The 12,631-nt window shown below is 41.9% G+C and overlaps 1 protein-coding gene across 1 annotated transcript in view; it reads right to left on the reverse strand.

Annotated features, from left to right (window-relative positions):
- Nucleotides 1–9,975: 9,975 nt before the first annotated feature.
- The window catches only part of TM9SF3 (transmembrane 9 superfamily member 3), a 46,772-nt gene continuing 44,116 nt past the window's right edge, over nt 9,976–12,631 (reverse strand). The window contains exon 15 of the mRNA XM_009642023.2: nt 9,976–10,300. Coding sequence (XP_009640318.1) covers nt 10,233–10,300 — 68 coding nt within the window. The 3' untranslated portion in view covers nt 9,976–10,232. The remainder of the gene's footprint in view (nt 10,301–12,631) is intronic.

The following is a 12,631-nucleotide window of genomic DNA, read 5'->3' on the forward strand; positions in this document are numbered from 1 at the left end:
GCATATAAGCACCTTGCTGCTGCTCTTGCTCCCACCATCTCAGCAGAAGATTACTAGGGGCTCTGGGTACGCCTCTGGAAGACCTGAGCTGAGACTTGCACAGAGGACAGAGGAAAAGACAGCAGCCTTCTTTAATATGTAAAGGAAGAATAAGCACCAGCTGCACCAAGGAAGATTTAGGTTTCAGGCAAGCTTTCTAGCAGTAAAACACAGAAGCCCTAGAGCAGATTGCCATGAAGAACCAAGGGCATTTCCTTCACTGTAGGCTTTTTAAGAAGAATGTACGCAGATATCCGCTAGCGCTACCAACTTTTACTTTTTCTGCATTAGGCTGCTACTTTCTATGACTTCGTCAGATAAAGAGCAGAGCCTAGTGCTTATTTAAAAGGAAAGGCTGATCCCCTTCTGTGCTTCAGAGGAATGCCCGATTCCTGTGAGATAACAGCACTAGGTGATCCTTTGATCTGTAGAGCAGGTCCTGGCAGCATTGCTTTCTGAGGGTACGGGAAGCTGGAAAACAAAAGCTTCAATGCTTGCAAGGGTGGGTCCACAGCTTCCCTGACCAGCATCATGGATCAGCAGAGCAAGCACTGCCCTTGTCAGCAGTGTGGAGGTTTGGGCTGTGCTCCCATTAAGAACAAAGTTTTTTGACCACATGGAAACTGTTTGCTAACCTCTTCTAGGATGGCAACCTGTGTTGGGGAGCCCAACTTCTTCCACATATAGAATCTCTATTACAGACATGGATGGGCATACAAGAGGGCATCCTACAGCTTTGAAGAGGAAGGGAGCATAATAAAATGTGGATCTTTAATTGTGCAACTCGAATGAGCCCGTGAGGGAGTTCAGAGGAGTCTATTGGTATTATCCACACACAGACAGAGAAGTTCTCCCACTTCAGCAGACCCTTTCTGGAAGTCCATTCCCTAACACGAGAGCTGCTCGACCCTTCTAGAGATGGCTTTCAGTAATAATCACAGTGTTTCGCCACCAGCAGCCGAAGCAGCACATTCAGGGTGGTGACTGGTTCTTGGTGTTTAGAAGATCAGTTCATGTCATCTTGATTGGTAGGTGCCTCATCAGTGCACATCAGGAATGTAAAAAGCTCTGTGAAAATATCTTTTTCATCTGAGCGGGTAAAACAGTAAAGTTTCACACCAGCAGTGCAACTCGTGACACCAACACTTGACTATCTGAAAACAAAACGATCTATATACATCACTGTCAAAGGCAGCCTCTTCCTTTACAGAATCCCCTCCTGCCCAACAAATGCAAACAAAATCCACTGTCTTTTCAAGCCTCACTGAGCATGAATGCACACAGCTCTTTCTGAGCAGCATCCATGAGCAAAGCTATGTGGGAGCTACTTAGCACTGATGGAATATCCCTGCACACAACACATCCCGGGGCCAAAACAACACACAAGTTTGTTAGGTTTTCCACAAGACCTGCTGCTTAGACTTATTGTGTTGCTTCCTTTTTGGCAGGAAACCACCCCTGCTGCAGGTTTAGCCCGATGTGCCGTGCATCAGGTCCTACAGGCATCACTGGGTGCTCTGCAGAGCCATCACCCTCCCTCTGCTCCGTGGCACTCTGTCAAAGGCTCACGTACTCTGTGAGTGCCTTTGCAGGCTTCCCACCCTGCTGAAGCCCGTTCGCTTTTCCCACCTCCTCTTGCCCATTTTCTCCATCTGGTTTTACCCAGCAGTCTATTGCTCTCAACTCCCCTTATCGCTCCTAGAGCTGACCTCTCTTAGGACATTCTTTCTTCACTTGCTTGACCACTGTCATTGACAAATCCAGGTGATAAAATGAATATTGACCTCTGCTCTCTCTCCATTTCATCACCCATTCTAGTCTATCCCGCAGTAGGTTGGGGGTGGGTTTTTCTTTTTTTATCAAGTTCATTGCATTGCAACCCAGCAAATATCTCACCTAAGGCTAAATGATTCCCTACCCAAAAGGAATCTTTAAAGGTGCTGACACATACGTGCTTAAACCTGTTCCAGGGGTTCTGAAATCCACTGTACCCATAGCGCACTGCAGTCACAGGCACATTCACCCGCGCATTAACAACTTAAGATGCATTTAACATCATCGCCCTGTTACACACAGGCAGCAACACTTTGGGAAGCTGGGAGTAAGTGATTGACAGTTGGAAAACCACTTTTTGTTCACCTAAGTAGCAGGAAACAGGATTTTAAATCATCCCACCTCAAAAAGCACCAAACGTTTTCCCATCATTACTGCAATCTTTAAACTGCACGAGGGAAAACAAGCTCCTTCAGGAGTATTTGTGAGCTGTAGTCAGGACAGGCTGCGGGAGGCAGGGGGAGAAGTCTGCCGTAGCGGGAAGCATGAGTTTTGGCTTGACCACTGGTTCCCAAACCAAGGCACGTGAAACCGATGTTTCATCACTTCACTTAAAATCCATTTTCAGGGTTCATACAGGAGTCGGTCGTGCTTGGAAAGCATTGAGCAAAGCTGGTGGGTTTGGATATCTCTGCTGCAAGGTTAAGCAGGAGGGCATGGGACACCCTTGGAAAAACATCTCGAGTTAGAATCATAGAATCATTTAGGTTGGAAAAGACCTTTAAGATCATCAAGCCCAGCCATTAACCTAACCCTGCCATCCCACCACTAAACCACATCCCTAAGCTCCTTGTCTACCCGTCTTTTAAATACCTCCAGGGATGGGGACTCAACCCCTTCCCTGGACAACCCGTTCCAGTGCCTGACAACCCTTGCTGTGAAGAAATTTTTCCTAATGTCTAACCTAAGTTCAAAGTTCTTATAAGGTGAATCCACTGGTCTTTCCAAAGGATTTTTTGCCATAGGAAAACAATACATAATAAAATAAATATTCTTTTTTCCTTTTTCCCAAAAGGATGGGTTGGGAAAGTAAAAACATTTCTCCAAGCCTGTGCTATGAGACACAGGTGGGATAGTTGCATTTACCTGTTCACCCGCAGGCCTCCTTTACAGAGCCCGATAGCATACGCTACCTGAGCTTAGGCTGTTTCACAGCAGCAGGTAGAATTTAACGGATCTGTCAAAAAAGCAGAGATGCTGCTTCATGGAGAGTTGCCTTAGAGAAGCTTCCCGGTCACAGTTTCTGCACAGGACTTCTGTCCGTAGATTTATCTGCAGTAACATCTTCATCCAAATGACACACCTGGCTATGGCACAGAACACACAGAGGTTTCCCTTCATTAGCCAAGTAATACTTTATATTAGGTTCGTCTCACACGTCACGCTTTAGATCGCGACAACCAGGAAGAGCGAGTTCCTTTGTGGTTATTTATTTTGCTGTGCATATCATACAAAAATGTGGTACATTTCAGATTCAGGCAAAGGTGGGCATTTGATACTTTCTGGCAGTGAGATAAACAGAAAAAAAACCAATTTTCAACAAAAAAAAAATCAACTTTCAGCTAAGCAGTTAAAAATTATTCTGCAGAGTCCAGATGCAGAACTGAAGTAACCTAACAGCGTCTCTCCAATGTTTAATATGAAAGTCTCCAGTTCTTGCAGGTAAATGGGTGTCTGTCTCTAAAACTGTCAGACCTCTCTTTACAACAAACAGTAGGCAATGTTCACTAAGCCACCTGCCAAAAGACCTTTAAGATCATCAAGCCCAGCCATTAACCTAACCCTGCCATCCCACCACTAAACCACATCCCTAAGCTCCTTGTCTACCCGTCTTTTAAATACCTCCAGGGATGGGGACTCAACCCCTTCCCTGGACAACCCGTTCCAGTGCCTGACAACCCTTGCTGTGAAGAAATTTTTCCTAATGTCTAACCTAAGTTCAAAGTTCTTATAAGGTGAATCCACTGGTCTTTCCAAAGGATTTTTTGCCATAGGAAAACAATACATAATAAAATAAATATTCTTTTTTCCTTTTTCCCAAAAGGATGGGTTGGGAAAGTAAAAACATTTCTCCAAGCCTGTGCTATGAGACACAGGTGGGATAGTTGCATTTACCTGTTCACCCGCAGGCCTCCTTTACAGAGCCCGATAGCATACGCTACCTGAGCTTAGGCTGTTTCACAGCAGCGGGTAGAATTTAACGGATCTGTCAAAAAAGCAGAGATGCTGCTTCATGGAGAGTTGCCTTAGAGAAGCTTCCCGGTCACAGTTTCTGCACAGGACTTCTGTCCGTAGATTTATCTGCAGTAACATCTTCATCCAAATGACACACCTGGCTATGGCACAGAACACACAGAGGTTTCCCTTCATTAGCCAAGTAATACTTTATATTAGGTTCGTCTCACACGTCACGCTTTAGATCGCGACAACCAGGAAGAGCGAGTTCCTTTGTGGTTATTTATTTTGCTGTGCATATCATACAAAAATGTGGTACATTTCAGATTCAGGCAAAGGTGGGCATTTGATACTTTCTGGCAGTGAGATAAACAGAAAAAAAACCAATTTTCAACAAAAAAAAAATCAACTTTCAGCTAAGCAGTTAAAAATTATTCTGCAGAGTCCAGATGCAGAACTGAAGTAGCCTAACAGCGTCTTTCCAATGTTTTATTATGAAAGTCTCCAGTTCTTGCAGGTAAATGGGTGTCTGTCTCTAAAACTGTCAGACCTCTCTTTACAACAAACAGTAGGCAATGTTCACTAAGCCACCTGCCAACTCCCGGTCAGGCACTGGAAGGGAAACGAGGAGAAAATTTCCATCCTGCTCTTGCAGCTACTCCTCTGTAGCAGAGCAGGAAGAGCCTCATGCTAAGCTAACAACGTAAGCCATTTTTCTCAGCCCAATAAAGCCATACGGCTAAACCAAGGCTGTAGTGATTCAGAATGAAAAAATAGCATAAAATGAACTCAGAGCATTCCATCTCCAGTCGCCCAGAAAACCACCATGCCTCGTCTAGTGCTTTCACACATCACACAACTCTGAAATTTCTGAGTCAAACCTTCGGGCAACGGGAATGAGCAGCCACAAAAGCTTCCTTGAGCTCAGTTTCACGCAATGTTCTCAGCCACGTTTGGAAGATTCTCAGAAACAGTTGCTACAGCTCTCAAAACTTTTCAGAAACCAAGGAAAAAACTTGCTGCGCACAGCCTTCTGGACAAAACTTCACAGCCTGCTGCCTAATTGTAGCATGGCTTTCTGGTCTGGTCACCTTGTTAGACAGAGCTACTGGAGACTGGATGCTTTGGCCCAGCCCCAGCATAGTGTTTCAGCTTTACAGGGCTTAAGTCTATGCTTGGGTGAACTGGAATCTATCGAGGCAACTACCGCATCCTACGGAAAACATATCTCACAGTATCAGAGGAGTTTATTTCTACGCTAGGACTATTTTGTAATAGAACCCTCCCTAAAAGAACAGTTCTGTAAAATAAAGTATTTTGTTTATTGCACATCAGCTCCCAATTCTAAAAATGCGTGTATTTTCTGGAATGCTGTAGCCACGTGAGGCGAGCTGAAGGATAAGTACGAACTCGTACAGTTATGTCTCGGTCTTGAAGGTGATCTTCCATGTAGAAAGTAAGGGAAGTTCCTATGGGTTTGTTTTCCGTGAGAAATGGAGCCTCGGCATGGTAGAACCTCCAGAGATACTCGACATACTGTTCTGTATTGTATTACTGGGAGCTGGCGAGAAAATTAACCTATCAACAAGCCAAAACCGCTGGTAGCAACTAACGTCGCCTCCCTTGCTCATGACAGATGAGCCCTTGGTTTCCTGCAACAGCCTGGCACCGGGGCGAATACACTGATGGGAAGGAAAAGGCCGTAATTGATGTGGGGCTGGGGGCAAACGGTACCCTAACAGCAGATTTGTTTCCAGAGGCTTGCCTTAGAAATAGGTTAATCCATCAGATTAACCAACTTTTTCTTATCCTTTTCCCAAATGAGCTCCTGCCCTTTAAAGTGATTCTCTCCAAGAGCTGCTTGAATTTACCGGAACTGCCCAAAGCCTCCCAGATTCATGGGTTTTCCCATCATCTTTTTTTTTTTTTTGTTCCACATGCCATAACCCAAAAATTGAAGAAAAATTTCAGAACCACACCCCTAGTCATAAAGTTAATACTGTAACAGCCCTTTCCCCCAGCTGAAAAAGCACCTCCTGGATAAAACTGCGAGATGCGAGGAACTACTTTGTAGAACTTGCACGGAGACATCTCCTCAGAAAATTAGGAGAATTTTCTCCCTGAAGCTATTTAGCAAAAAGCAAATGTTCCTTTGCAAGGCTCATTTCTATACTTCTGCATCTGGAAAACAAATGGCATCAAAACTTTTTTTTTTTTTTTTTGAGAAAAGATGCTCCTGAAGAGTGCAAACCATAAACGTGCTGCTTCAAAATTGTAAGACATGGCTATATTCCAACAGAGGTCCAGCAATAGCAGGGGCTGTCGTGACTGCAGTGCTAAGCCTGGTAGGAGATACTTGGTTTAGACAGCAGCAGCACTAACAGCCATTGCCAGACTGCTGCTGCCATCGTGCATTTAGCTGGAAAAGATCCAAGGGATCAAAAAATGGAATCCTCCAATCTACAAGTCCCAACCAACTCTTAAAATGAACCACAAGCTGCACAGTTAAAAATTAATTCAAGACAAGAGGACCCCTCAACTCCAGCTCTAACTATTCCGCTTACTTGTCCACAGGCTGGAGAGGAGACTTGTTTTTTCCAAAGCTTATGCTTTTTGCACACATTCCAGTGGAGCAATTGCTGATGCACTCACAGGTACGCAGTTTTTCTGTCTTCAGTGAAGCTGTGTATAGGTACTTCATCGGGCAAATCTGGCCAGATGCTGGCGATGCTGAAGCCAGAGCAAAATGTCACTTTCTCATTTGTGTTACCTCTGCAGTAATGGTAGTTACAGGAACGTGCTATCAGTTTTACCCAGTTTTAGCACCAAAAGTGTAAAGAGTGTTAGGTTTTTGGTTTTCTTTTTTAACCTGAAACTTGTTGAAGAAATACACCTAAACTATCATACAGCAAAATAAATTGCGTGCCCTTTACACACTTTGGAATGCAAGTCTGGAGAGGAATTAATAGACACTGTTGCTTCAAAACATTCAGACATGAAAATAAGCGCATAACAATGTTTATTCGCAGTCTCCATTATCTCCAATCCAGCGTTCACCACTTTTCATACATGAAGTACCAGAGGTGCTTTCTATACGTACTCCGCCTCAATTGAAAAGATTTTACAGTTTTATTTATCTAAAGCATTTGGTCAAGACTGGCTATTGCTACACAACTATTTACCCAATTCTCTGGCCTCTGTACCAGAAGTGGGAAGAGAAGCACTGAGTGGCCAACTGAAGAGTTATCAAAAATCTTCAAGAACCAGAAACTCCTAAGAAACAACCATGGAAAGAGGAGTGTTGGCTGCAAGATCTTTATTTCTTCCATAAAAGAGGAAGGACTACATCATCTAAGCAGAGAGCTTCCGAATTCTATTAAGCAAGATGGTTCAAGCTATATCCACAGTTTTTAGGGGACAAATAAATAGCCTTGCCCCAAACAGCAACCATAAAGACAAGCTGTTGAGAACCGGTCACATTTCGCACTCCTTCAGAAACCAAAAGGAAGGGGGAAAACAAAGCAACCCCCCCCACTTACTCACGTGCTAGGGTGGAAGTATAAAAATATCAATGATTTAAACACAGTACTCCTCCAGAGGAACGTGCTGGCAGAAACAAAAGCAATGCCTGTGCAGTAAGCATCTTTTCAATGCCACTTTAAAAGCTATAGAATCCTATCTGGATATGCAAAAGCTTATTAGCTTTATATGCCAGAGGATAGAGAAAGCAAGTAGGCAGCCCACCATTCTGTGGCAAAAAAGTGATTAAATGAAATTCACAAACGGTTTAGTGACATTTCTGATAGACTAATCATATAGCAGCACTCTAAATAGAGAAACAGACCCATTATCAAAATATTTCCTTTAAAAAACTTGTATCTCAGGGGAGTACTTAATGTATTTATTGTGTGAAGATAACGGCTTCTCACTTCAGATTTAGAAGAACATGGATGAAAAGAGGGCTTCCCACAGCTGTATGCACTAGCGAGAACTAGTGCAAACCCCACTCTTTGCTTTAAGTCTCCATGTTTTGGAACAAAGGAAAACTAATTGTTGACCCAGTTTATAGCTCATCTTAAAATCAGCCTGTACTTTAAAAAAAAAAAGTTTTCTGTTAAACGGCAGAGTGTTCAGCTACAGACACCAACCATTCACTTGAAGCAAAACTTAATTCTATTTTCTGACAGATTGGTTAAAATTGTCCAGGGAAATCAGAGCTGAAAGCTCAAATACTTTCCGGAAGCCATATACAGCCGGATGTGTTGCTTCTCACTACTGCCTATCAGTTCAGCTCCCCCAGCCCGACCCTGCCAAAGAATGGTTGTTTCTCATTCTGGCTACTGCATTATCAGTACTTTTTATAGAGAGATTAAAAAAAAAAAAAAAAAGATTGCTAATCATTACAAATACTTTGCTCATTTTTTAAATTCAGGAAGTTGCCTTCTCAATGGCAGGTGCTCTACTTCAGACAGCCACACTGGTGAAAATATCCCTATATGGCAGATGAAAAAAAAAAAAAAATCAAGCCGATTGGCTCTCAAATCTGTCACAAACACATTCAGGATATTTCTAGCTAAATACAGTGCATAATTAACAGTCATCTTAGAAAGACTTAACCTTTATTTGCCCATTTATTTCAGTCCACGCTTACCCCCCCTTTTCTCAGTACACTAGCTGGATCACAAAACAGATTTCTCCACAAACAGTTCAGCCAAGAAGAATCTTTTTGGGCTGGTCATCCACTTTGGAGCTGTATTGTTCAATACAGTTGTAAGCAAATTCTGAATTCAAAGCATGGGGTTTTGGTATTTGAAAACCACACTAATATTGTATACAGAAACTGGCATTCAGCAGTATTGCTTTTTCAAACATTTTCAATTGCAAACTCATCTATTTTCACAATCAGAACATTTTTGTCCGAAAAGTTTATTTTAGTTCTCTGAACACTCTAAAGCAACTGTGCTTTTGAAGTTACACAAGTGTCCAGATAGGATTAACAAAAATTAAAATGTTCTAAATTACAAATTTAATTCCTGTAAGAGCTTGAGAAAGGAAATAGAACAGAAAAGCATGACATACACACATTGTGAAGAAACCCCAACTTTTCATGCAATGGCAGGCAAGATGTAAAAAGCCACCCAAATTCACACATTTTTACACCGAATCATCAGAAAAGTACTCTGTAGTAAATCTGTACATCCAAATACATTTGGGATCTACACCTAAGTTACATTATTTAATGTTATATACACTTATTACCCCTTGTATAATGTCTAAAGGAAAATCTTCATTCAAACCCAAACCAAAAAAAAAAACCCGCAAGACTAACTTGGAAAAAAGGAGAATCACTTTAGACATTCAGTTAAAATGTTGGTTTTGTTTTAATCTAGACCTCAAAGTGTTTATTAAAAAACAAACAATCCTCTTCATTTAACATTTTGCTTTCTAACTGTACAGTAAATTGCATTGCAGAGAATACATCCCGTCTTCAGACTATTTTCTTTGGATGGATTTAAGATGTAGCTGGATATTACTTTAAAGATAAATAAAGGGAAGTTGGTCCAACTAGAACAATAGCTGATATATTACATGCATATGGGGTTTTTATATATTTTTAAATTATGATTTAAACAAATGAATGTAGGGTATAGTTGATACCGCAAATAAACCAAAAAGCACCTGGAGTCAAAATACAAAACATACCTCCTATCCTGGCAATGGCAGTAAAAATCAGAAGAGTAATCTTTCTGGAACAGCATTTTTACATAATTTAGAAATGTTAAGTACCAGGAAGACTACTAATCAAGTAGTTTTAGCAGCCAAGTTTCCCTCTTTTTACTGAATGGAACAAATGCTTTAAATAAACCGTTTGTCCTCTTCACTGAAGAGAGCTAGTCTATTCATCTTTAATGAGCTAGGTTTTTTGTCTTTTTGTTTTGGGGAAGATTAGCCACGTACTGTAGTAATGCCTACTGCATATAATCCAAGCATTTGCTGTGAACAGTTGGAGAAAGCAGTCAGTAAGAACCTAGGATCAATGAAATAGATGTTACTTTAAGCCATCCACAAAATGGAGACCCATATAGTGCCCAGTGTTAAAACCCAAATCTCTTCTCGCGCTTTTTGTTGTGCAAGTTCATCCCCATGAAAACAGGAACTGATCCATAGTTCAATTTCTTATTTCCTTAGTCAATTTTCACATTAGTGTAGATTTTACGAACAAAGGCACTTGTTCCCATGTAACCAATAGCTCCTGCAAAATAAACCAAAGATGTTGAGTATGTTAAAGAGCTGATCATCAAAATAAGCCAGCAATATAAACCACACACACTTAAACAGAAAGTCACATAAAGCATGCACTCTGCACACAGAAAATTATTTACCTGCAATACTTGTTCTCAGACTCTAATTATCCATGCTCCCAGTGAATGTCTGGCAAGAACTCCCCTAGTCTAGCAATCTAAATCCATTAAGCCATCTTACCAAGAGGCCATGCTCACTTGGCCTCGATAAATATAGCAGCCCCCCTACTGCTGCCAATAAACGGGTCCCTTTTTCTGAACAGAGGGTAAAAAACATACAATCACCCACTCGGCAGGGAAGGTGGATGGGAGGGCGGGTTTTTATTATAAGTTACATGCCTTCTGGATGAGTGTTTTATTGGCAGATGGCTTTTTCCTTCCCACAAGGCACAAATAATAATAGATCCCCATCCCAGGAGTCTTAAACTCCAAGGAGGTCTGTACAAAGAGATTAAACTAGTAGCAGTTAGTAGTTAAAGGAAATTGCAACCTGTGGTTTTCAAATTAGTAAGAGTCATGAGCAGAGTATGCATTGTCACAGCACTAATAAAAGAACAGGTCACTGAGTTTTTGATAGGGACAACAGTTTATGCTAAACCCAAAATACTGCAGGACCAAGAACACCTAGAAAAGTGAAAGAAACGCACTGGACCAAGACCTCTCCTGAGAAGGGAGATTCAGCAACCTACCTGGTCAAACCCAGGACCTCAGGTTTGCCAGGCTCAGTAAAATACTGTTGTCTTAGGACATCTGCAGGGAATACCCCAGTGCTTCTCCTTCATCTCTTCCAAGCAAAACGAAAGTGAATCAGCCTTGTGGAAGCCCATTTGGCTAACTTTCAGGTTAGAAGTGAAGTTGAAAAATCAAGCAAGAATTAGAGAGAACTGCTGTCAGACTGCCAGAATAACACATCGTAAAATATGGGAAGAAAAGGATAGTGAAGCGAGGGCCTATAACTCAGTACAGATAAGAACTCCAAACATCAAACACTTGGATGCTCAGTAAAGAAGGGACTCTAAACAGATATTTTTGCCTCCATGAAGCAAGAAAGAAAAGTCCAGAGCAAGGCATGAAACATTTTCAGTGATCTGGAATGCACCAGACTTGCATAAGATGGGTTAAATACAAAAGCCTAACCAGCATTACAAGATTTCTGCCAAAACTTCATTTTTCAATAAAAATATAAAGGGTTTTTTGCCTTTAGAAATGAAGGCCATACAGACCTGCAGCTAGTATTGCTGACCACAGATTTATTCAGAACCTGGAGAGTTGTCTAAATCCTGGGGACTGCTCAGATAATTCATGAGGTCAGCCATCAAACTCACCCAGAATTTTGGGGTTCTTATCCCCAAAAGGCCAACATTCCTATCTATTCAGGAAATCTGCACAAAGCAAACCCGATGCATGGTTCCAATTCTATCGGAGCAGTGAAGAGCCTGTGAAGTCAGCCTCTGTGCTGCATAGCAATTCAAGCTGTATAAATGTCATGATAACCATTCCACTGGCCAGCAGATGAGGGATTTGTATTGCTAACTTGGACAAAATAGAGTTTGATTAAAACAAATACAGTGCACACAAGATCAGGTCGCTGCTTGCAAGCGTTAAGCGTGCTGAGGATGCAGTAGAGAGAAGGTCTGGCAGTTCAAGGGGAGACCGGTACAGCATTTTGACAGGCTCAAGCATGGGCTGTGCAGAGAAGGTGACATGAGCTCAGAGTCATATGGGAGCAAACGCAGATTTTTCTGTAGCCTGTCAAGAAACTCATCTTCTGTCTGATGCAGTAAATGGACAAAAAAATGGCACTGGACTCCTGTTTTAAGGCTCATCACGTTTTGCCTGTTAAAGCAGACACTGCCAAAAGATCCAATGCCCACTGTAGCTGCTAAACTCAGACACATTCCAGAATTTGTTCTTCGAGGGTTTCTGTACTGATGTGATGCCAGATATCATAGAGATTTGGGAGAACAAAGCACTAACTGTGTTTTATTTGGGATTTAGAGAACGTGTGCATGAGATGGAAGTGAGGGGGAGGAGTAGAGAGTAACAGTCACATGAGACCACAAACTCTCAACCCCACAAACAAATCATAACCTATTCTGAATCACAGGAGCCTTATCCATGAAGGCCACGAATGGCCAATACCCAAGGCAGGGGTTAAGCCTCAAGGCTACTTCACAGGCATTGAATAAAACATGGGGTGGAGAGGGAGAAACCCTAGACAATGATGACTAAAGAATGTCCTTCTGAAACAAATGGAGGACAGTTGGCTCATTTGAATAAAA

This window comes from Egretta garzetta, unplaced genomic scaffold, assembly GCF_000687185.1.
Source record: "Egretta garzetta isolate BGI_Z169 unplaced genomic scaffold, ASM68718v1 scaffold56, whole genome shotgun sequence".
Lineage (NCBI taxonomy): Eukaryota > Metazoa > Chordata > Aves > Pelecaniformes > Ardeidae > Egretta > Egretta garzetta.